Source organism: Colobus angolensis, unplaced genomic scaffold (genome assembly GCF_000951035.1).
Source record: "Colobus angolensis palliatus isolate OR3802 unplaced genomic scaffold, Cang.pa_1.0 Scaffold51, whole genome shotgun sequence".
NCBI lineage: Eukaryota > Metazoa > Chordata > Mammalia > Primates > Cercopithecidae > Colobus > Colobus angolensis.
The window spans coordinates 954,247-981,363 of record NW_012118599.1 but is presented as its reverse complement, the minus strand read 5'-3'; the positions used below and the strand labels follow the sequence as shown (position 1 = coordinate 981,363).

At 34.5% G+C, this 27,117-nt stretch overlaps 1 protein-coding gene across 1 annotated transcript in view; it reads right to left on the bottom strand.

Moving 5' to 3' along the window:
• COL21A1 (collagen, type XXI, alpha 1) overlaps positions 1 to 27,117 on the bottom strand; it is a 203,013-nt gene that overhangs the window by 5,520 nt on the left and 170,376 nt on the right. Inside the window, exons 20-26 of the mRNA XM_011960186.1 lie at positions 15,518 to 15,562; positions 13,434 to 13,487; positions 12,839 to 12,892; positions 8,533 to 8,586; positions 6,863 to 6,934; positions 5,131 to 5,166; positions 2,440 to 2,484 (exon numbers count right to left, since the gene is read on the bottom strand). Coding sequence (XP_011815576.1) covers positions 2,440 to 2,484; positions 5,131 to 5,166; positions 6,863 to 6,934; positions 8,533 to 8,586; positions 12,839 to 12,892; positions 13,434 to 13,487; positions 15,518 to 15,562 — 360 coding nt within the window. The remainder of the gene's footprint in view (positions 1 to 2,439; positions 2,485 to 5,130; positions 5,167 to 6,862; positions 6,935 to 8,532; positions 8,587 to 12,838; positions 12,893 to 13,433; positions 13,488 to 15,517; positions 15,563 to 27,117) is intronic.

Genomic DNA, 27,117 nt, shown 5'->3' with positions numbered 1-27,117 from the left:
TTGACCATTAAAAGTGACTAGCAAGAGAGAAAACCCCCAGCTGTCCTGTGCTTAAACCATTCACTGCCAGTAATTAAGAGACCAGAGAAGCAATATCATGTAAAAGATGGTATTTTTTCACAGTGATATAAACACTGGGGAGCTCATGCATGAAGCCCATTCAACTATAATTACTAGCTACATCTGGATAGCTCCATTAAAGTCTTTCCCATTCCTCTTTTCCATATTTATTTCAGTGGTATATTATACAGGAAAAAAACTCTCAGGAAAGGTATTAACATTTTCCATTTTTGAAATTCAATGTACACCTGGGCTCAGAAATCTCCCAATATTCACTCAAGTAAAAAGATAAAACTTTCATAACAGGTAGGTTTTCATTATTCAACTTTAAAATAAAAAATCAGTGTTCTGAAATTTAATACGAAATTTAATGTATAATGTTGCACACAATAAAGTCTGAGTTGGGGTATATCTTTTGATTCATGTTCAGGCTCCTCAAATATGGCGTCCAAATTAGACAAAGGAAAGAATTAGATAAAACTCATAAAACATCAAATATTTAGTTTTTGTATACGAATCTTTTAGTAAGTAAAACAAACTTTGTATGGCCATACTTGATTTTTGTTTCTGAAGAAATGCAGGAGTGATCCTTACAAGATACAATCCAACAACTAGTCCCAACATAAGAAGGGAGACGAAATAGTTAAGTTCTCAATATGGGAATTGAATTACAGCTAAAACTAAAAACAGCTGTCACCTGAGAACTCATTAAGACAATTCCGTGAGAGAAATATCCACTTTGATTCCATTCACAAAACGAGGGCCAAAAAAAAACATGTGCTGTGCTTGGTAGAGTGACAGGTAATTAAGATTGTGTTTACATGAAGAGTTTGGATGACTCTTCAGCCGCTGAAAAGCAACAGCTGCTCTGGCCCTGGGTACTCCATGTAGGTTAAGCTCCTGGTGGTGAGAAATGTGGCTTCCAATCAATCGAGGGCAGAAGCTTTCTAGCGAACCCAAATCCTGCCTTAGGAGAGCAGACACACTCTTTTCCTTGAGAAGTGAAAAAGTTAGTGAAACCTTAGAGAAAGAGTGATCCATACGCCAGTAAGCTAGCTAAGTTGTGAGTTCAAATTCTAAAGGAAATATCCTTCTTTTCTGAGAGTTATTGTGAGTAACCTTTTTTGATAAAAGGTCTGGGCTGTGGAGGTTAAATGGATGAAGGGGCGAAGGTCCTACGGGAACAGCGGTTTATAGATATTTTGTGATTAAGTTAAGGAAACTCAAAGAGTTGATCTGTGTTGCCAGGTTGGGGAATAGGGATGGAGTTGTTTGTGTCATCAGGTGGGTCTGAGTCAAGTGGAGGATCAAGAAAACTGAAAGATATTTTATTGAACATAATTGTACTGAGGCAATTCCAATCATTCCTCCTCTTGGTTACTTTTGCTTTTACTTTTATTGTTAGCTTCTAAATTCTCAATTCTTCTTAATACCTGGCACTCACCTTCCATCCCATATTGCAGATAACCTTGGGGCCCTATGCTTACACTCTTCCCAATGGTCTCTCAGATTCCTCCAACTAAGGGACACAGAGACCCCTGTCCTTGGAGACATCACCACCCAGTTTTATCCCACTATCTCCAGAGTTGGTATAATTGCAGAATCTTTCTCCCACTCACCCTCAGAGAAAGAGGTTCACCCCATTGAGAGGACTCACATATCCAGCTTGCCCTTTCAGACCTGACGAAGTTGGAACCATGTCCAGCATTCTGCAGCTACAAGCAACACAGCAGCAAACATGCTACCTAAGGACCAATCTCCTTTATGCCTTTGTCCATCCACTTTGGCTCTGACTGAACTTACAGTCACATGGCAATCTCACTGAAATACCACCTAACGAGAAGGGTTTAGTCAAGAGATAAGCAAAGCCATCTTACTGTGTGTGTCTGTTCTACAACACTGTCTCTCAAGATAGCATTTTAATATATCTCCAGAGCAGTAAATTGTCTCTCTGAACAAACTAAAGGGAAAAAAGTACATTTATCCACTACATATGGCCCCAACTGATTTTCAAGAAGAAAAGCAAGACAAACCAGCAGGTATGAACAAGCTGTCATCGTGTGACTGGCTCTCTCTGGCCAATAACTACCCCTAAGAAATGGGTGGAATTTTCTACCTTCAGTTGTTTGCTAAGATACATTAAAAAACAAAATTCAGAGCCACCAATGCTATCATTATGAGAAAGTGAAAATATAAAACAAATAATTAAAGAAACTCATTATCGCCACACTACCTACACATTCAACCTTATACGCTTAGAATGTATGTTATACTTATCCTTCTCCCCACCTATTTTTATTTGCAAGTAATCCTCTCTCAACATTGTCCAGTTATGTGACTTGTTGTTTCATTTTTTATCAGAAGAAAACCAAAAAATACCTGTTGCCCTGGAATTCCCTGTCTTCCATTATCTCCCTTTTGACCCTTTAAAATAAATAAACATTATTGATTAGTTTGCACACTTATGATGCAATCATATATACAATACAAACTATGTATTACCTTGAGTTCCAGAGGAAATGTAACAAAAGCAGTGATACAAATATATAAATTATGTGAGAGATGGGAAAGTCAGTCACTCAGAGAAAAAGAAGAAAAGTCATCCTAATCTTATAGTTAAAATGGACAGAGATAAGGAACAAATTACTGATTTGGGTGAAACATGTAAATAATTCTAGACAATAAGGATGTTCTTCTAGGTCCATATTAACAGTGGGAAAATAGTTTAAAAATTCAATGGATATGGACATTTTATTAATTTCAGTGGCAATTATGTTCATTGTTGACTATGGACATGTGAGGACAAGAAGACCTGTTGAAAATTTTATTTTTAAAAATTAAAATATACTGTCACATTTTAGTAAATAAGTCATTTAAGTGAAGTGCTTTAAGTCAGTATAAATAAGAGAACAGAAAACTTAATAAAGATATAAACACATTTATCTGTTCAATAAGCATTTTTGGGTATCTACCATTCATGGGACATTGTGCTAGACTCTGAAGCACTACTTCATCCTTACATTTACTGTGCAAATTAATTAGCAGTTTCTAGGAAGACATATATCTAGATAAGGTAATCGATGAAAGATCTAGTGACTACAATTTTACATCACCCTTGCTTAGTAATGAATTCATCAATTTACATAAGTGAATTCCTAATATTTATTAAGCAGCACCTATTTCCTGGCACTTAGGGACTGAAACAAAGATATCACTGTAGACTTCAAGTCACTTACTGTGTGGTAAGAGAGATAAATCTAGAATGATGAAAATACTGCTGATAAGTCTACAATATATAAACATCTGGGTTGGATATTATTGGAACTTAGGAAGGGGCATCTGACAGAAAGAGTAGGGAATGTGACTCACCCTTTGTGCAGCCTTGAGGGATGAGTAAGAGGTAGCCAATTGGAGAAAGGATAGGAGGGTGTATCAGGGAGAGAAGACACAGGTGAAAGGCAGGTAGTTTCTTTTGGCTAAAGCAGCAGAGCAGGATTGGATAAGAATGGGTGGAGTGGCAAGAGAAAACACAAAAGAAGATTCAGTCAGCCCAGAAGGCACTTGATGGGACAGGTTTTATCTTAACATGTGTGGGGCACCATTAAAGGATTGCTAAGCAGATACATAGCTTAGCTATTTTATGCATATAAAAGTGTTGAAGAAGGAAGCAGACTGGACTCAAGGAGACCGGTCAGGAAGATACCGCAGTAGCCCAGGACCCCTGACAAGAAATAACTAGTACAGTTGGGAAAGGTAGAAGATGTCAAGTTCAAGAGATATTCAGCATTGATTATCATGACAGGAAATCTGTGAGTACGAAGTGGTTTATGGGGAAAGATGACAAGTTCGGTTTTGGACATATTGAACCTGAGGTACCCATGAGTCATCTAAATGCGGTACCAAGAAGGAAATTAGAATATATGGGTCTAGAACTCACAGACACTTTCTTAACATTTACCTCACTCCCAACTTCAATATTAACTTAAAGGAAGCCTATTATCATAGTACTTGAAGATCTTCAATAAAAATTGTCTGAAAAACAACTGAATTTTGTCATACCACTCTAAAACATCTTATGTATGTTATGAAGAATAAGTTCATTAATATGAACTGTTATAACTCGGGATATAGCAAATTTTGCCTATGACTATTTCAATCTGAAATTTTCTCTTACAATTCCAGAAATTCTAGAGCATTCAGAATTCTACATTTGTGAAAATGTTCAGAGTATTTTTCTTTGTATTTTCAGCTTATTCTGCATAGTAAAGCTCAGACACTATAACTGAGACTTACAAACTTAAAAACATCATTAAAATACTGTCTGAACACTTGATTGGTAATTTATGGTTGGAAAAGTTTTATATTTCTAAAACTTAAAAAGTTGAAAGACCATCGGATATAATTTATTCCAGATAACTATTTCATTGACTCAAGTTAGTGGCATCCTATTCAAGGGTCAGTCTTCAGTGAATGAAAAAACCCATTCCATAGACACTTTAATTGAGGAGAAACTACCCTTGTCTCCTGAGGTAGTAACATAGTTCTCCTCTTTGCCTTTGCTGCTAAGACACCCAAAACTAAATGTCTCTAAATCACCCTAGATTTCCTTAGCCTTTTATAATTTTCTGGTTTAATTTTTCCTTTCACATGTTGATTTGAATATGTTTTATATTTAGGGTTAAATGTTTTTTATCAAATTTTTGCCATAAAACAATTTCTAATCATTTTTGGAAACACTGTGTGTGTGTGTGTGCGTATACATATATGTGTGTGTGTGTATGTGGTATATATATGTATGTATGTACATAAATACATATTAGAAGTATATAATAAAATCTATGTTTTTATTTTGTTGAATCATTTTGTTTCTAAGTTTTCTACAATAGAAAAGTGGTGAGGAATTTTAAAGTCAGATCTGGTCTTGTCTGAGAAGCTCAATAGCAAAAGGAGAAAATAGGATTCAACAACTTTATATTAATGTTGAAACAAAGGAATTTAAAAGTAAAATAAGAATTTTTTAAAAGCTCTGATTTTATTGCTTAGCCTACTAAAAAAAAGCAAACAACATACCTGAATACCTTTTTCACCTTGATTTCCTTTGTCCCCCTACAAAAAGGCAGTTTGATCTGTATCATAATCTAGTATATTCTGTACAGTTTCAAATAAACATATATTTTTCTCTGCTGAAGAAAAACAACATCTCATGCAAATTCCACAAGCGCCTGTATACACAGAAGTTGACTCCTAAGACAATATTTGGAAAGAGAGAAGAACCACATTATGTCAAAATTATATTGTAAAAGAACACTTTTGTATGCTCCTACATTTGAAAGAAAATTCACCACAATCTTTAATTTCCCAGAAAGGAGAAAACTTCTACATGGTTCACAGTTTTAGATTCGACAAACTAACCAGAGAGGACTTATTCTGACAAATGTTGTTTTATGAAATCAAACTGAAAATCTTCCATTAAGCTATTAGTAACCACAAGTTTATAGGAAACAATGACAAAGTAAAGCATAATATTTAAGTGATATTTTAGAAAACATATATTTCAAAAGTGAGCTTTTGGAAGAAAAATTATATTCCATAAAAATAAGTTTTTTAGATTATCAGCTAGAAGGGTAATTAGAAACCAACTTATACAATACCCTTGTTTTTATAGATAATGAAACAGCCAGTTAAGCACCTGCCCAAAGTTAAACTTGGACACAGTTTCTGAATTTCCTTTCTATTAATACCTCACCGTGCTATCTAGAGTACAGTTTTGCATTTTCAACAAAAAAAAAACACACAGATTTTCTTTTAAATGACAAGTTTTGAACAAGAAAATTCTCTTCCTCCCAAACACATATTCATAGTAGATTTACTTAACATTTACTAAGAGTCACTTGATTGCTGCTCTGTGGGGACATTTCTGTCTCAGCTAGTGCTGCCTACCTATTATCAGAACAAAAAGCCCAAGGATCATACTATGTATGATCTAGGCACTCTGTAGACAACACATGAGGGATAGAAAATAAGATATTGAAAAATAAATAGCAGAGGACATGAAGATGGATATGGAGTTTGTGTCTTTTCCAGAATAAAAACCAATAGATTTACTTTTAACCTGAAATGTTTGTATTTGCGGTAGCTTGGATTTCTTAGGCACACAGGCATCAATTGTTGCTTAAAACCTCCAAACAAATAAAAGCATTTATTATTTATATACATACAAGTCAAGGTTCCCTTACTTGACCAAAATGAGAGAGAACCTAGTTTTGCTGTCTTTCCTCGCCAAAATACTTTAAATTAGTATATTTGACTTGTATTTCTAAACTCCTTAAATTAATTTTAAATAAACTTCTATGTAACATAATTGTTTCACAGACAGGAACTTTAGGGTCAAACATTTTGGGCATAAGTTTTATCCTTCCAGAATTTGATCCGGTTTTGGCAAGAGGGGTATGCATATTTTGATAGCAATGCCTGACATTGGATAATTTTCCTCAAAAAATTCTTAGCTCACCTGGATTGTGAAAAAACCTGAATTTACAGGATATTACTTAATTGTACATTCATATTTTCTGATCTGCTTGCCTTCTCTAAGGTCTTCATCTAGGAGACAATACCCATGCGGGTATATAAAAGATGCCACAGTTATTAGCATGGGGCTGAACACATTATATATACATGGAATATATAGGGTACCTTATTAAAATATATTAATAACAAGTCTTACTTTAAGAATTTCACAAAAGAAAAACTTGTATGCAAGTAACTGGCTAAAAGTGAACTGTAAATCTTAACCAATGCATACCTTTTTACCTTGAATCCCGGGTAAACCCATGTATCCTGGTTCTCCTGGGGAACCCACTGCTCCTGGTTCTCCCTACATAACACAGAAATTCCACAAAGGTCACAGATCTACTGCTTATGGAAAAACACCACTGTTTTTAACTCTACATATCCCAATTTTAAAATGAATGGTTAAAAAAATTTATTGACAGTTATTACTACAGAAATAGTAAAGAATAAAATGTTTACTAGAATCCCAGTAAAATTTCTTGTATTTTTCTCTATCTTTTCCAGGTGAAAAATTCTCACAGCATTTCATATTTTAAAATTCTGTAAATATTTGTTATTTTTTATCATACTTTATAATTTCAATAATAAACTAAATTAAAAAGTTGTAAAAATAATAAACAAGTATCTTTTTTGTTTACCTATTTACTAACACTTTTTCTCCTTGAAACTGCTTTTTCTCAAATTGCTACTTTTAAAAAAGTTTATTTTCTTGTTACAAAATGATAATAGAAATAATAAAAATTACTAAAAATCTTATAACCCAATATTTTTATTTTGTTATATATTTTTTTGCTAACTCTAATTCATAAACATACATAGTTACTAAAATGTGCTCATATATATGCATACTTTTATATCTTTTAACCTCTAAATATATTAATATTATGAAGTTCTTATGCTATCATTTTTCATAGCATAATTTTTAATTATGGAAGAGCATTCATATTTATCAACTATATTTTATTTAAAAAAATTCTTAGTGTTAAACATTACAGCTTTCACAATTTTTATTTTTATAAACAATGTTGGAATGAACACCCTGGTAGTTAAATTTAATTATTTATATATATTTATTTATATATACAGAATATTATTTTGTTAGTAATAAATTCTTGAGCTATTTTTCAGTACAGGGTGTACTACATGAGCTATCTTAATTCCATTTCTCCACTCTCCATCATCCTATAGGCATTGTTCTTTCTGAAATAAAGTTTTTTGTTTTAAAGTCTTAAATAAATTATTTGCAAGCACATATTAATAATGCATTGACAATATTCGTAAGCGATGGAACATAATCCTGAATGTGCTTCATGGTTCTGTTTTGTTTTGTGTTTTACCATTAGTCCAAAACTCTATAACATCAACTAAAGATCACTCTCTTTTTTAAAAGAAAATGAGGCTTTATTCTTTTTGCTTACTGTAGTTACTCCCTAGCCATATAATAATTCTCTAGATTTTTGAAGGTTGGAAGTGAATTAAAATACCCATTGAAATATATATCAGCCCATGTGGTTTGCAGGAAACTTGTAAAGGCCATTTTGAGTTCTATATTAAAGATGAAACTCCCATAAGCAAACAAAGAACAGTATCATTTGTGAGAACTATACATTCTTGTTTTCAACTGTTTAAGAGAAGTCTATTCTCTGGACCAGAAAGTAAGTTTATGTTTGCATACAATTTTATCATTTTAGAAAAATTAAGCCAAAGTTTATATCTTTATTATCCAATGACAAAGTATCTAAAAAACAGAAATGAAACTCTGTATTGACAATTTCATTTCATGATAAAGGTAATCCTTAATTTCATGTATCGCTTAAGAGATATAAAATGTTAATTTTCTTAAATGATGAGAAGAATTTACATTAATTTCTTTGAAAATATTTCCAAATGCATCAAAATTACCTTGAGCCCAGAAGCCCCAGGCATCCCTTGAATTCCAGGTTCACCTTTGCTTCCCTGTCAACACATCAAAAACACTGGCATTTTTAAAAAACAATTCTGTCATAATATAGCTGATAGAGACACTAAAGGAAATATATTTAAAATAATTTTTACATTTTTAACTGTCCAGTTGTTTGATAGACTCTGTACATTAGACCTATTTATTAAGAAAAATTCTTTTAGGCAAGGAAGTGGTTCCACACATTCATAAGCCTCTCTAAAAACCTGTGTTAAAGCTGGTAGCATCAAGTACAAGGGAGAAGAGTCAAATCTTTAGTGGCCACCACACTGCACAGGTGGAAGCCATGTATTTTAACAGCATCCTCCAGGCTGAGACCCTCATCATTATCCTGTTTCACTTTCTCAGTAGGACTCATCTTCAGTATGCAACTGAAGGAAAGAAAAGTAGCTTCAAATGCACAATGGCTTTTTTTGAAGACATGTGAATCAGAAAAAATTTAGCTTGTGCTTTTTCAGAATTCCAGTGCAGTTCTTTCTTTTTTTTTTTTTTTTTTTTTGAGACGGAGTCTCGCTCTGTAGCCCAAACTGGAGTGCAGTGGCCGGATCTCGGATCTCAGCTCACTGCAAGCTCCGCCTTTCGGGTTCACGCCATTCTCCTGCCTCAGCCTCCCGAGTAGCTGGGACTATAGGACCCCGCCACCTCGCCCGGCTAGTTTTTTGTGTTTTTTACTAGAGACGTGGTTTCACCGGGTTAGCCAGGATGGTCTTGATCTGACCTCGTGATCTGCCCGCCTCGGTCTCCCAAAGTGCTGGGATTAGAGGCTTGAGCCACCGCGCCCGGCCCCAGTGCAGTTCTTTCTAACAGATAGAAACTTGGAGTACAAGACTAAGTTGACAGGGTAAAGAATATAACACAGAAAAGGAAAAGTGGATAGAGAAAGAGAAAACAAGTCTTCTGGCCAATAAGGAGAGATTGTCAAATGTAGTTCTGGTTTTCGAATACTTTGATATCTGAAATCACAACCCAATGTCTGGCAAAAGCCCATAATTAAACAGGTTGGTGTGACACCTAGAAGGGGAACACAATAATTACCCACAGTCAACTCGGGTTTATTAATCAGTGAGACAAACTAATGCCATTTGCAGCTTTTAAAAAAGTTTTGTAGGCTGCTCGTGGTAAGAAACACGTGAAGATCATATTAGATTTAATTAAAGCATTTAGCACATAACAGTGTTATTGAACCACAGAATAATGATTCCTTAAAATTTCTAATTTTATAAGGGTTTAAACTGAAACTCACAGACATGAGATTTGTTGAAAGTTACCTGACTTGATAAAGCTAATATATCCTAGTATTATTTAGAGAATTATTATTATCTTTTAAAGTTCTGGGTTACACGTGCAGGATGTGCAGGTTTGTTACATAGGTAAATGTGTGCCATGGTGGTTTGCTGCATCTATCAACCCATCACCTAGGTATTAAGCCCAGCATGCATTAGCTATTTTTTATGATACTCCTCCACTCTCAACACTGCCTGACCACTAACAGGTCCCAGTGTGTGTTATTCCACTCCCCGTGTCCATGTGTTCTCACTGTTCAGCTCCCACTCCTAAGTGAGAACATGTGGTGTTTGGTTTTCTGTTCCTGCATTAGATTGCTGAGGATAATGGCTTCCACCTCCATCCATGTCCCTGTAAAGGACATGATCTCACTCTTTTTTATGGCTGCATAATATTCCATGGTTCTTTTTCCAGTCTATCACTGATGGGCATTTGGGTTCATTCCATGCCTTTTCTATCGTGAATAGTGCTGCAATGAACATACGTGTGCTTGTATCTTTGTAACAGAATGATTTATATTCCTTTGGATACATACCCAGCAAAGGGCAGATAATGTTTTTTAAAACCAAAACATAGTATAGTTAAATAGACTTAACAATATTTCCACAGCGATTTTTAAGTATTATAATATACATTAGAGGTTTTCCAAAGATCTGCCTCAGTTTCAGCCTCATCTCTGCCCTACAGAATACGTTTTTGTTTCACCCTAGAACTTCTATCAGTCATATTGACAGCACAAGCCACAAACATAAGCTGACAAAACTAGCAGAAAGAAACTAATATAGAGGTCAGTAAACTATGACCCATGGATTAAATCCAGTCCAATGCAAGTTCTTAAAGTTTAACCAGAACACAGCCACACCCCATACCCATTTGATTAGGTATTGCCTGTGGCCACTTTTGCACTATAATGGCAAAACTGAGTAGTTACAACAAAGACTGTATGGCTCTCAAAGCCTGAAATATTTACTTTCTGTCCCTTTTCAGAAAAAGTTTCCAACACCTAACATACTGCATGAAAAAAATTAAAACGTTTCACTGAAAAGATTGTATTTAATACCTGCAACATTTTGGATCTATTTTTAACAAAATAATTGTACAAGCACAAGAGGCAGAAAACCAACTTTAGAGTAAGTCATGTAAAAATAAACAAACTGTGATACTGGAAATGCTCACTGTCTTACCCAGCCAAATCAGCAGAATCTGCTTAAGCGGCAGACAGCAAAAACACATTGTTCTAAAACCTTTTACAGAAAGTCCACCAGATACAATTGACCTTCAACTCAGTGTGAGTCAGCAGTGCAGTGTATCTAATAATAATTTAAAAAAAAAAAAAGCTGATGAAATTTTAGGCTTTTTTTTTTTTTTTTTTTTTGAGAAGGAGTCTCGCTCTGTCGCCCAGGCTGGAGTGCAGTGGCCGGATCTCAGCTCACTGCAAGCTCCGCCTCCCGGGTTTATGCCATTCTCCTGCCTCAGCCTCCCGAGTAGCTGGGACTACAGGCGTCCGCCACGTCGCCCGGCTAGTTTTTTGTATTTTTTAGTAGAGACGGGGTTTCACCGTGTTAGCCAGGATGGTCTCGATCTCCTGACCTCGTGATCCGCCCGTCTCGGCCTCCCAAAGTGCTGGGATTACAGGCTTGAGCCACCGTGATCCTGGCTAACACTGTGAAACCCCGTCTCTACTAAAAAATACAAAAAACTAGCCGGGCGACGTGGCGGACGCCTGTAGTCCCAGCTACTCGGGAGGCTGAGGCAGGAGAATGGCATAAACCCGGGAGGCGGAGCTTGCAGTGAGCTGAGATCCGGCCACTGCACTCCAGCCTGGGCGGCAGAGCGAGACTCCGTCTCAAAAAAAGAATTAGAGAATCCAAAAGACAATGAGAGAGAGCCCATTGTGCACCAGCTAATAAGGGGTATTTTCTTACAAAATGATCTTGAGAAACTGTGGAGACCTTTTGCTTAGCAAGCTCAGTCGATCCTGTGTATTAGACCAACTCTGTGTGTACCTATAGTTGCTGGAGCCCACAATACTCCAAGGATCCACAAGGGTCTACCACTGATGGAAGAGCAGCTAACTTTTCTCATTATTGGGCTCCCATGTCTTTTTTTTTTCTCTCTCTCTCTCTCTCTTTTCTAAATACTTTAGAAATTAAAAGTAAAATAGATTAAGTCATCTACTTATCTTATATGCCAGGGTCTATTCCCCTGAGGCAATGCCTAGTCAAAGGTTGAATGCTTCCAAAATAGCAATCCCATCACTTCCTTTTGGAAGGTTGTCCTAGAGTCTATTTGCAAAATAGTTGGGAACAGTTTTCCGAGTGTTTTGTCTGATCCTCTGGTTAACCAAGAAAACAAAATAGTTCTCTCACCTCGGGATTATATATACCTAGAAAATGGTCAAATAATGACATTCAAAGAGTTTCAGTTCTATCTTGAGAATAACTAACCTCATATCCTAAATATATTTGTCAAGCTTGCCTTACTTATTTAAAATCTAAAAGTAAAGATAATATGCTCTTACTCACAGTACTAGTACAATCTACCACAAGGCACTTTATATTATATACATTCCACTAAATAAAAATACCAAAAAGAAGACTGTAAAATGGGTCTTGTAAGAGATATTCTTATTCATAACTATAAATGCTCTAGACTGGTGGTTTTGGCACAGAGTTCCATAGAGCTCTAGTATTCCTCAATACTAGACACCAAGACACCAAAAAGGGAGAAGGAGGCTGAGTAGCAGAAGATTCTGGACCCTTTCCAACATAACAGGATGAGCTTTACTTTAGCCTGTTTCTTATGCTGAGCTTTTGCAGACTTAATTCTTACAAGTGATTTTTTTCATAGAATAAAAACCACATTTAAAATACAATCAAGGTAGTAGTTAAACTTTTCATCAAAGTTATAAATGGCAACTGTGATTACACAAGTTCCCAATCTTGTTAATTTTATCATATTTACCTTAGATCCTGGTGTTCCAGGCTGACCTGGTGAGCCATTGCTTCCCATTAAACCCTACAATTTTAAAAAGGAATTTCAAGAGTAACTTAGACAAGATTATTAAAAAATATTAAATTAATTTCCAAGTTACACATTCTCATAATTCACTAAATTATAATACAGATCTGAAAATATAATACGGTATTTAGAAAATTACTCTGTTTTAGGATCTTCCCATACTATGTCTTCTGTACATATTCTTTCCCATTAGTGTAATATGTTTGTAAATGTAATTTAAAATAAAATTCACTGAGATTTAGACTTAACCATACTTAGTATTTTTAAATTAATAGCTAGACTATATGTTTTCTAATTTATCTACAGTTAGGGTCCCTGATGTTTATTTGGGTGGCCAACTTTTTGAAAAACTGAAGAAATTTTTACTCTTTTAGAAAAATGCACATAGACATAATATTTTTCATACAACTGAATGGAATTCATGGACCTCAAATATTTTATTGTTGTATCCCCTACATTTTTATGAACTCTTGAATATGAACTCCTAGTAGGTAGTAGCAACATTGCAAACACTTTGATAATAACGACATCAACATACAGGCATCCCTGGGGCTCCTTTTTTTCCTTGCTGTCCTGGAGGCCCAATCTCTCCCTAAAAAATCAAATATTAAAAAAAATTGTAAATTGTAAATTATCGATTTAGTTCAAGAAAGTCTCTGCCAAAGCACAATGGAATGACAATTGAATATCAATCAGCTCAACTTTTTCTGCTTTCTCTTCCACTACTGTAAGGAAGAAGCAAGGCAAGGCAAAAATTGGAACCTAACACCTTGAAGACCTTGGCATAGAGTCTGAAGATTTACTGTCAATATTTTTATTACGACATTTATAGTGACATTTGCCATTCTTTCAAAGGAAGACTTAGCAGCTTAGATGGACTTGGTAAGGTAAACAACAGAAATAAAAATCAGGTGAAAAATTTTCCTATTTATCATAGAGTTTAAGAAATATGATAGTGAACATAAATTAATAAAGAAAAATAGAGTAAAAAAATAACAGCATTAGACTTCAACTTCCGGGGTTGCAGTTGACTAGGTCCTCTAAAGGGACTCTCTTAAGTCCAGAATAAAAATCCTAGAAGGAACATCCTCTGTGAGAGAGTGTTGGTCTTCCGAGAAGTAGGAGATGTATTCAAAGATCTTTCATTGTAATGAAGTATACTTTGAGTTGGGGCTGTAATTATGAGGATTTGAACTATACAGGACCCATGGCAGAGACAGAATTGTAGGAGCCAAGTAAAGTGGGAGTATCTGAGGGTGGATCCTCAGCTCTCGGGAAACTGAATGCTGGCCAGCCATGGAAAGGAAGCAGGAATCTTCAATACCTATGATGACTCGGGACTTTCAAAGGGGACTGAAATGGTATCCATGGTTACCAGCAGACGGCAGGTCTTCATTTCCCAGTTAGGCTGACAGGACAGCCTCTAAATTAAGATGAAGCAATAAACTGATGATAAACAATATAGAAACAAGAGACAGCAAGCTACAGGAATGAGAATAATGAATAATAAACTGCAGATATTAGAATTGTTAGAAACAGAATTTAGAATTAGATATGAGACTTTTTTAAATTAAAAAAACAGAATCATGAAAGACTATTAGTACTGAAAATGTAACAAGAGACTTCAAGAACAAAAAGTTGTGGTTTAAAAAATTATAAACTCTAAAAGTGAAAATTATGAGTGTTTATAATTTTTTAAAAAATATCAATTGATCATTCTAACAGATTAGACACAATAAAGAAAGAATAAGTAAACTATAAAACATATCTAAAACATTTAACCAGAATGTATAACAACCAAAAATATGGAAATATAGTAGGTAATGCTAAAAAGAGATATAGAGTATGCAATTAGAAGAAATAAAAAAATGTCTAACCAGAATTCCAGAAACAGAGAATGGAGCAGAGGTTATACGGAGATAATGGCTGATTCTTTCCAGAACTACTGGAAATAATTCCACAGAGCCAGGAAGCAAACTGAATTCCCAGCAAGATGAATAAAGAGATATCCATATCAAGATATATTGTAGTGAATTTGAAGAACACTAAAAACAAATAAAATACCTTAAAAGGATCCAAAAGGAAGAGACAGATCACTTACAAAAGAATGATAATGAGAATGACAGCAGATTTTTCACAGTTAACAATGAAAGCCAAAAAACCATAGAAGAAAATCTTCAATTTACTAAGAGAAAAAGAATTGTCAACCTTGAGTTGTATAGTCTACAAAATTGTCCTTCAAAACAAGAGCAAAATAAAGAAGTTTGTAATTAAACAAAAACTTATTTACCAAGATACATGTACTAAAAAGACATTCAAAAACATAGTTAGGTAAATTAACTATAAAGAAGTAATTTATACCATGATTATCTTAGAGAACAAAGTTGAAAAGTAGCAAAGTAAAGGAGGAAGCATATAATGTAAATCTAAATTAAAATTATCTACATAAAACAACCACAAAACAATATATACAAATTTGTAAAGCCAGAACAACAGCTTCTAAAATTATATAATATTTGAAAAATTAACTGTTACCACAAATGTAAAAATGTATTTTATCATAGACAACAGTGCATTAAATGAGCAGATCCAGCCCCAAAGCTAACTCTCATGAATACTTACCTTTTGGCCCATTAATCCTCGGTTTCCTGGAAATCCTGGGATTCCCTAAAAACAAATAAAATAGATTTTTGACTTATAAAAAATTAAAGATTTTATCATTAAAGAAGAATCAGTCACAATTGGAATTTTAACTGGTAAATAACACATATTTTCAAATGTATACATATTATAATATTGCTATTTATAATAACCTAATATGGAAAAGACAATTTATGAGATATAGTATTATATGACTACTACTGATATTTAGAGCTTTAAATAAAGGTTTTTTGAAAAAGAAACTATGGGGAAATTAATCTCAGTTCATGCACCCCAACACAAGTGATAAAATTAAAATGATGTTTCATTTGAACATATTCTTGTATTACTTGTAATGAATCATGCAAGAAAATCTGTTAAATGATATAAGCTCTGATTTAGCGCAACAGTTCCTTTCCACAAGCCCTCAGTCTCACCACCTTAGTTAAAAATTAATTTAACTAAATGATTTCCTCCAACCTGAGCCTTGAAATACCCAATAACCTAAATATTCATATAAAAAATGGCAATCTTTTCTCTTAATAACTCCCTTACTGATGCAATCATGAAGAATATGAAGACCACAGTTTGTGAAGAGACATAAAGAAGTACAAGTCACTCTTTCACATGGCTGAACCCATATGCACATGTCTCTAGCAACATTCAGAAAAAATTAATGTTAATTCTATCAAGTTAAGAATAAATTTAGCATATTCATTACTTGCAGAACAGTTATATTTTCTGCCTTTTGATGTATTTACCCAAAATGATCACTTATCATGCAAAACATTGATTGTACTAATCAATTTTTGCTTTTTATTCCATTTTCTTAGCACCTATTTTGGTGACATTTTAGCTGAAATTGTTAACAACATTTGTATTTATATATATATGTATTGAAACTGAAAGACAAGGAAATTGGGTCACATCTATATGACTTTGAAAACCCTCCGCACTAGCAGGCCTTCTAAAGGAAAGCAGTACTTTTCAGTAAATCACAGCAGGTGCTAGAGCTGCCATTGCCAATGAGATCAAGTGTCTTCTCTATTACAGGCAGAATCTGCCATTATATTTATTTTCACACCTGGAGTTTATAAATACAACCTTTATTGATCAATGTGCTAATCACAATTACAGGGCAAGACATAAGCACATAGTTCTAGTTTTAAAATCTGAACTTAAATCATACATTGGAATTCAGTTTGATTCTATTCAGCTCAATTCAGTTTGCCATTTCACTATACCCTTTGCAGGGAACAAAAATGGTATGTGAGCAATGACTATCAACAAGGGACTCAATTTGGTTGAAAATACAAGGCTTTATAAACATAAGTAGAGAATAATATGAAAACAATAAAAAATACCTTAAAGTAACAATATAAAACACGATCACAGTACACCTAATAAGCACTCTAAAACATAAAGTAAAAATAAAGTCATTGAGTTACGAATATAAAATGAATTGTATCTTCTTTGGCAGAAAATGCATATTCTCAATGCAGTCAATTAAGATAAACATTATTCAAAATAAGAGCCTCTATTTCAATGAACCATAATTTGGTGTGAAACCACTCTGTGACTTCCTCCCATTCAAATACCCACACACATATGAAAATTCACTAGAAGTTGAGATCAAGTTCTGAATTTAACTAAGACGTGTGTAAATTCTTCTCAGAAGCAAGGTGGCTATACATTGTTCTATGCTGGAAAACTGGTACAGTTCTGTCAATGTAATAACGTTGGCCCCGAGAATTCCTAACGGCCACATGAGATTACCAATGACAATGTCAGACCTGAGAAGCTGAATTTCTTACTAGTCTTTTATCATTTAAAGTTTTCATCACTGTTCAAGTCTCTGTGCCCTTACACAGTCTGTGATGTTAGCAGAATTAGTTACAGATATCCTGAAGACAATCCCAGTGTTAGCAAGTTCACATCCTTTTCCCTGGAGAAAACGGTTATACTTCCATGAATAGCATCTTGGCTTCCACCTCCTCAAAGCCCTTGAGAGTCCATTTCCCCACTGTTTACTCCCTGGAGTTGATTTGTCACCCTTTTTGTAAATTATTTTTTTGAGACGGAGTCTCGCTCTGTCGCCCAGGCTGGAGTGCAGTGGCGCCATCTTGGTGCACTGCAAGCTCCGCCTCCGGGGTTCACGCCATTCTCTTGCCTCAGCCTCCCTAGAAGCTGGGACTACAGGCGCCCGCCACCACGCCCGGCTAATTTTTTTTGTATTTTTAGTAGAGACGGGGTTTCACTGTGTTCGCCAGGATGGTCTCATCTCCTGACCTCGTGATCCGCCCACCTCAGCCTCCCAAAGTGCTGGGAGTACAGGCGTGAGCCACCGCGCCCGGCCGACACCCTTTTTTTCTGAGACATTCTAATACTGAACTTGGTCTGTAGAAGAACATAGCCACAAATCTTACATTATTTCAATATATCTGATATTAAGATTATTTTGGGGAAATTCCAGATTATAAAAAAATAATCCTTTTCTTTTTGTTCATCCTCTCAAACTGGCCAAAAATTTACATACGTTTCATAGATATGTATATCCATGAAGTCCTAATAGATCTTCTATGTCCAATTATGCTAAGAATTATTACTTCTTTTACAAATACCAAGTAAAAATATAAAAACTATACGACATCAAAAACAAAACGTAGGCCTGATGTAGCTAAGGAATTCTTGGCAAAACTAATATAATACCACAAGCATGCATAGAATACCAGCTTATTGAGGGAGAAGTTAACCATGGAAACTGAAATCATTCAGAGCTATATTAGTTAATAAAATCCTCCAAGGTAATATTTTCCTGGGCTCCCAATATGTGTATTGAAATTGCAAAAGCATTTGAAAGTTAACAGTTTGTTGATCGCAAAGTATTTAGTGACAATTATTTTATAGAGCAAATGTGTTTCCAAGGAGACTATTTTCTATTTCGCTGCGGTTTTGGGTTCAGGCAACAGTGACAATGTCCAAGTAAAGACAGAAACAAGTAAGAGTGAGTGGACATATTTTCTCTACTTCTGTGATTTCAGTTTGGGTTTGAGGAAGAGCAGAAAGTCAACCAGAAAATCCTGCATAATGTTGTGGTTAAAAAATGTTGACACAAAAAATGTTCTAGAAGCTTCTCTGTAACCATTTAAACCACTGCTGTACAACAAACAAGTTGTTAAGAATAGAAATACATCCTTTAGAATAAAGGGCTTGACTTCTATTTCCTAGAGAATACTTTGTAATGAAGGGAGTGTGTCTATGACAATATTACTTAGGAAAGACAAAATATCATATTATACTCCCCATATGTAATGAATGTATTCACTTATCTATGAAATTGGACCATCTTAGATCAAATTTGCTTTTAAGTAATGCAATATTTTCAATTCACTTAAAAAGATCTAAACTATTAATGGTATTTTTATATCAAATTATCTACCTTTCTACACAATGTTAGAGCTATTTAATATCATCCAGTTATCAAAATATCAGAAGTATATTACATGTTTTCTTCATTATATCAAGAAGTGATTTACTCATTCTTAAAGATTCAATGAAGGAAAAATTCACATGTTGAAAGTATCATTCTCATTAACTAAAAAGATTCCAATATGGTTATCAGTAAAGAGCATAATAGAAGTCATATGAAGCAACTAAAAAAATAGATGCTGGAGTCAGCCAGCCCATGTCCGGATCCACTCCAGGCCAGTTATTTAAACTGTAAAATCTCTGAATCCCAGTTTTCTTTGTGGGAAAAATAATAAAACCTATCTCATAGAGTTGGTACATTCTATCAATTAGCTTTCACAAATATCTAGCTCAGTGCTGGCATAATATTGAATAAATTTTTATAACTGTCTCTTCACAGCTCCTCCCTGACCTTTGAAAGTTGTGAAATACTTGAAGTCAATTTTTTCCATGTCTCTAAGTTTTCTCCTCTTTGTCCATTGTGAGGCTTTTTCTTTTTGCCTTTCTACCTTGCCTTTCCCTACTTTCATTTCCAAAAATGTCCGTTATATGTAGGATGATGCTAGCAATCTAAAGTTCCCCACTCGGGGGCGCCAACAAGTCGGCATTGCCCCCCCATTCGGTACCTTTCCTTTTCATGTTTGGTTGATCTTGATTTCATGTTTGGTTGATCAGAATAGTACTATCATGACTTTTGCTTTTTAAATATTTTAAATAATTCATCGCTGTTCAGAAAAAGATGACCAAGAGTATTAAATATATTTATATTTATATATAGTTGAACCCTGCAATGTTTTTCAATTTTTTTTTTTCCACAGTAACTGGCAGGCCATTATGAATGATTTACAACAGATTATTCTGTGGTAAGGTAACTATAGGGAGAAGTAACTTACAATCGCAGTTGCCAGACCTAAAAGAAACCAATATACAAGTACTTGCAATAAACCCTTGATAAGGAAATGACCAGTTTTCTATTCCCACATTATGCTGTCATTAATCTTCAAGGGAAAAAAAAAATCTAAGGATGTTGGATCAACTTATTCACCCTAGCCTCTAGACAATGGCCCACTTGGGACTGGACCCAAGTTACCCAAAGATAAACAATTTAAGTAGAAAATACTTTAGTCAATGATTATAGGCTACTCATGTTTATAATAAAGCAGAAAGTGTCACGAGTTTCACCTTACAGGCTACAAAAAAAGAGAACAAAGATATCATAGGAAAGAAAAGCCATTTGGAGGCCATTTTCAAGGCTACTCCAGTAATTGGCATTTCTTTTCCACACCTAAAGGCATTTCTACATTTTTATAAACCAATAAAATAGTCTGAACAATGTTACTGTTGCAAAAGCATCCTTTTCCAGGACAAGACAAAAATCACAAATTCTTAGCAAATAACAAACCTGAAAACTCAGACAAGGAGGAAGACTATCTGGAGAGGAAGGGAAAAGATTAAGAGATCTGGCACCCCTGTCACGTGGTGGGAAAGTCATGTAGCCACCAGAGCCCAAAAGGTCCAGAAAAACCACCTGCCCCTTTATATCAGTAAGTGAAATGCATATGAAATACATGGATGTGTTAAAAAACAAACAAGCATGTATGTATAGACATATGTAAAACTTAAAATCAATTCCATTTTGAAAGAGAAAGTTCCAAAATAATACTAGAGTTGTTCTAAAATGGGCTCTGATCCTCTGAAAGCCTGAAAAGTACCTACCACATTCTTCAGGTACATTTTTTGGTTACTACATAACTCAAAACAAATTATAGTCAATTTCTCATCAAGGAAAAAACTAAAAGTGAATTTTTCAAAGACCCCATTTAACTTTAAAAACTTTAACTTGGTGCTGAATCGAAATAGAAGTTAAATCTTTTCAAGAGAAACCTGAAAATTTTACTATTTTTTTGAAATTTTATATATAATAGAGGTAATCATACCAAAATATTTTAAAGCACTATTAACCATCCCCACCAAATAAAAAATGAAATTAGTTTGATAAAGAAAACACACTAATAAGTGAATTTTTAAACTTAGTTAATTTATATGATAAAAATAACTAGGTATTTAAAATTGTATCTAATCTAATATCTTCTATATCTCTTATTTATAACCTCATATTTTTGAAATACGTATGCTATTCCATCTAAATCTCTATACTAGTTATTGTATAATACAGCCTATTGTGAATTTTATGTTTATATAATGTAAATCTCATTTTCTTATAAAAATAATCAAAAAATTGACAGACAAATAAGCATTGATTAAAGTAAAAAATTTAAATTTGTATTCTATTGATCCATAACCAATTACCACATATTTAGTGCATTAAAACAACATGAATTTATTATCTTAACAGTTCTGTGGGTCAGAAATCCAGCATGGGTTTCACAGGGCTAAATTCCAAGAGTCATCAATGCTGCACTCCTTTCCGGAGTCTCTCAGGAAGAATCTGCTTCCTGTGCATTCAGGTTAATGGGAGAATTCTGTTTCTTGCAGCTGTAGGACCAAGGTAGCCATTTTCTTACTGGTTGTAAACTGAGGTCCATTTCCAGCTTCCAGGGGTGACTACATTCCTTGGTTTACAGCCCCAAGGAATCTATCCTTCATTTTCTCTGTCTTCAAATGGATCAGTTCCTTCTCCAGTCACATCTTTTTGCCCCATTCCTGTTCTGTATTTTTCCACTTTCAATTACTCATGATAAGATTGGGCCTCCTTAGATAATCTGGAATAAAATTTCCATCTCAAGGTCATTAACTTTAATCACATATGCAAAATCCCTTTGCTGTGGAAAGTAACAGTTTCCAGGGATTCAAATATGGCTATCTTCGGGGAGAGGAGGGAGTTGTCATATTTTGTCTACCACAGAAATATTGTCTAAAATCTAAGGACCAGATAGTTTCTATGTAATTTAAATTCCTCCAAGGCATTAAAAGGATGATCATCTAAATTCAAATTATGAAGCCATTAATATTGTCAATAATCACACCTAAAAAAGAAATCTACAAGCTGATGTAGTTTGTTAAAATAAATGCAAATGGACTTACTATAAGGCTACTAAGATAAATATAGCAGTGTGTCAGAACACAAGCAGAGCATGGCTAAGTAGGGTTTGTCTCAGCATGCAAGAAATGTCTAATATAAAGAAATATATCTGTATAATATACTACACTAATGACATTGCCACATTAACAATTTAGAAGAAAAACACACAAAAACATCTCAAAATATATCAAAAATTCATTATTAAAAATTTATCATGCAATATTTGTGAAAACTCCCAATAATCTAGGAATAGAACTAATATTTGAAACCAAAGTCTGAATCAATCAGAAACCCATTTTAAACATCAGACTTGGTGAAACACTAGACATTTCTACTTAAATTCAGGAATAAACCATAGTCTATATTTTAAACCAGTAGTCACACTTATAGGGATATATCCCTCAGGGAAAATATTGCCTAAGTAGGCAGAAAAATACATATATACATATAACATTAATAAGAGAGATTAGATTGATTTATAGCTATGCTATAAATGAAATGAGATAGATTTTATATTCTGTCTTATAACCTTATATGGTAAATGTTCATATTATAAAGTTAAATAAAAGTTTCAGTGGATCCAATTTGTTGTTTAAAAAAATTGTGTATGCTCTTATGTATTTGTATTTGCAAAGAAAAAGACCAGACATAATCTCATTAAATGAGTAACAACTGTTACTGCTGGGAATGGGAATGGAATTTGGGTAAGTGAAAGCATACTCAAATTTACAACACAACTTCTATACTTTTTGAGTACTTAAGATAAACTAAATAAATAAATATATGAAAGTAGTGATACATAGTGAATAAAAGGATTAGATACAACTAAAAAAATGTAATCAAATATACAATGCATAATAACAAACAAATGAAAAGTTGGCCCATACAAATTTCTTATCTTAAAAAATGCTCATCATCACTGGCCATCAGAGAAATGCAAATCAAAACCACAATGAGATACCATCTCACACCAGTTAGAATGGCAATCATTAAAAAGTCAGGAAACAACAGGTGTTGGAGAGGATGTGGAGAAATAGGAACACTTTTACACTGTTGGTGGGATTGTAAACTAGTTCAACCATTATGGAAAACAGTATGGCAATTCCTCAAGGATCTAGAACTAGATGTACCATATGACCCAGCCATCCCACTACTGGGTATATACCCAAAGGATTATAAATCATGCTGCTATAAAGACACATGCACACGTATGTTTACTGCGGCACTATTCACAATAGCAAAGACTTGGAATCAACCCAAATGTCCATCTGTGACAGACTGGATTAAGAAAATGTGGCACATATACACCATGGAATACTATGCAGCCATAAAAAAGGATGAGTTTGCATCCTTTGTAGGGACATGGATGCAGCTGGAAACCATCATTCTTAGCAAACTATCACAAGAACAGAAAACCAAACACCGCATGTTCTCACTCATACATAGGTGGGAACTGAACAATGAGATCACCTGGACTCGGGAAGGGGAACATCACACACTGGGGCCTATCTTGGGGAGGGGGGAGGGATTGCATTGGGAGTTATACCTGATATAAATGATGAATTGATGGGTGCTGACGAGTTGATGGGTGCAGCACACCAACATGGCACAAGTATACATATGGGTAACAAACCTGCACGCTATGCACATGTACCCTAAAACTTAAAGTATAATAAAAAATAAAAATAAAAAATAATAAAAAATTCTCAAAACATGTCTAAGAGTTTTCTTCCTCACATTTAAATCATTCAATAAATTACTGTTAAACATTGGTCTTTCAAAATAAAATAGTAAAGATATTAAAGGTTGTGACTATCATTTGGTAAGAGAACTAGAACAACCGGAAAGAATTATACTGCAGACTCAGAAATCAATGCTGGGGGGATCTTAAGACACTTCCCTGCTGTGACCTCCCTGTGTAATGCATTTGCTAAGTTTTCATGCCTTGGGAGGTTATTCTTGCAGATAATTTTCACATATTGCTCAGTACACTGTGTTGGACAAAGGCATTCATGTTGCTCAGGGAAGGATAATGCTGTGTTTAAGGAGCGCTTTCTTTCACAGAAGAGCTAGGAATTCGACATTTGGCAAAATCGGCTTTCCGAGGGAGCATTTCCCCCATTTTCCCACAGTCATAGAACTTTTCTAAAACAAAAAATGATAACAGATTAGGTTTATAATTGTAGATTGTTATTTTTGACTACTACATAAAATTTCTTAAATCTGGAAAAATTAATAACCCAAAAATTTCATTAAAATTCAAGGTATAATAAAACTCATAAATTTAAATTATCTAATTTCTATCTTTGTGAGGATTTACCTCTCTTTCATATATGCAAGTTTAGTCCTCTTCAATTTCATATAGACGTGTTTTTGTTTTACAAAATAGATTTGTTTTTGTTATTTTTGTCAATAAATAAAACACAAAATATTTTAAATAAGCAAAGGAAACTGAACCCATTTGGAAACATAACTTCATATTATCATTTATGACAGCATAAAAGCTTATTTAACCAGAGAAATACATATTAAAGCATGTATGGTCTAAAAAATATTAAAATGTCAGAATTACTTTCTTGTACCAATATCATTAAAACTAATTGTTCTCCTCCAGTAGGTAACTTCTGTCTTCCTACCATGTTCATAGTCCTCTTTTTGATCTGCCTGTCTCAAAGTCTATCAGTTTTTATATACAGTTGACCCTTGAACTGATATAATATCAGAAATTATTAAATTTTACATCAGACTCACATGCAGTTGCCATTAAAAATGTAGTTTCCTGGGCTTTGACCCCAAATTTTGATTCATTAGGAGCAGAATGGCCCCCAGAAAACTGAATTTTAATAGGCATTTCTGGTAATTTTGAGGTACTCTGTGGATCAGAGCTTGAGAAATAGTGTTCTTTATATATTTTTGCAAGAGATAAATATACAGATCATTTTCAAGAGAGTATCATTTGTATATATGTTTATATTCATAATACAATTTTCAAGACTTCAATTTATATATATTACATATAAAAATATTTAACTTATTTATATATAAATGAGACTCTTGAAAACTATCTGTATTATAGGTGTTAAGCTTGGATCAATCAGGGGTTTTAAATTTGATTATCAATTAAATTTTAAAATAATCCATTTTATGCCTCTCTGCTTAAAAATTATTACATATAGATTATTTTTCCACCAATCTATAACCCTTGAACAAAATCTTAACACTCTGCCTGTCACGATTACATTTGCTTATCTTTAATGGATTTTAGGAGTTTTAACCCACCACACAATTTTTATATACAATTGACCCTTGAACTACACAGAGGTGAGTGGTGCCAAACCGTTGCACAGTTGAAAATCCATGGTTAAATTTTGACTCCCCCAAAATGCAACTACTAATAGCCTAGTCTTGGCTGAAAGCATTACCAATAACATAAACAGTCAATTAACACATATTTCACATGTTATATGTATTGTATACTATATTATTACAATAAAGAAACTAGAGAAAAGCAAATGTTATTAAGATAATACGGAAGAGAAAATATATCTACTATTCATTAAGTGCAAGTGGATCATCATAAAGGTCTTCACCCTTATCATCTTCATGTTAAGTAGGCTGAGGAGGAAGAAGAGGAGGGGTTGGTCTTGCTGTCTCGGGGGTGACAGAGACAGACGTGGAAGAGGTAAAAGGGGAAGGAGGAAAGGCCAGCACGCTGGGTGTAATTTTGTGAAAGCACACTGTAATTTCTGCCTGGCTTTTTGCTTTTCATTTATCTAAAAACGTTTCTATAAGGCACCAATCCTTCTTCCATTTGCTTCAGTGTCAGTACCCATATCATAGAAGTGTCCATGCCATAAAAGAAGTCAAAAGCAGTCTTGAATAATCCGAACCATTCTGCCAGCTTGTCTAATGTCAATTTGTTTTCTGGCACTGCTTCTTCTCCATCTTCTTCCTATAGTCTAGCACTGGTTTGGAGGCACTCATCACCATCAAGTTATCTTCTGTTAATTCCTCTGATTTGGTGTCTGTCACCTCTTGAATCTCTCCACGATCTGTATCTTGGGACCCTTGTCCCTTCACCTTTTTTGTTTTGTTTTGCCGTATCCACAGTCTCTTTTGTGATTTCCCTGACTGGTTGTGTCATAAGATCATGTACAACATTTAGACACCGTTTTCTCCAGTAGAATTTTATGTTTCAGGCTTCGTGGCTTTTTCTATAACAATGATAGCATTTTCAGTGGTGTAATTCCAGACTTTCATGACATTCTCTCCGCTGGAGTTCTCTTCTATAGCATGGACAACCTTTCCATACAGTACCATGTGTAATGAGCTTTAAAGGTCCTCCTTATGATACAGTCTAGAGGCTGAATTAGATACATTGTCTTAGAGGGCAAGTAGACCATTCATACGTCTTCAGTGTTGAACTCATGGGGTTCTGGGTAGCTGGAGGCATTGTCTAATATCAAAAGAACTTTAAAATGCAGTCCCTTACTAGCAACGTACTTCCTGATTTCAGGGACAAAGCATCGATGGAACCAATCCAGAAAAGGCATTCTCTCATCCAGGCTTTCTTGCTATACAACCAAAAGACTACCAGCTGGTGTTTATAGTTTCCCTTCAAGGCTTGGGAGTTAACAGCTCTATAGATAAAGGAAGTCCTGATTATAAACCCAACTGCATTTGTACAAAACAGTAAAGTTAGCCTATCCTTTCCTGACTTAAATCCTGGGATTTGTTTCTCTTCCTAATAAGTGTCTTTTGTGGCATTTCTTTCTTCCAGAATAGGACAATTCTATCTGCATTAAAAATCTGTTCAGGAAGATACCCATTTTTCCTCAATGAGATTCTTAATGGCATCTGGAAATGCTTGTGGTGCTGCTTTGTTGGCAGAAGCTGCTTCTCCTGTGTTTGACAATTTTTAAGCCAAATCTGTTTTTAAAATTATCAAACCATCCTTTGCTGACATTAAATTCTCCAGCTTTTGGATTCTTCATCTTTGTTTTGCTTTAATTTGTCATAGAATAATTTTGCTTTGGGCCGGGCGCAGTGGCTCAAGCCTGTAATCCCAGCA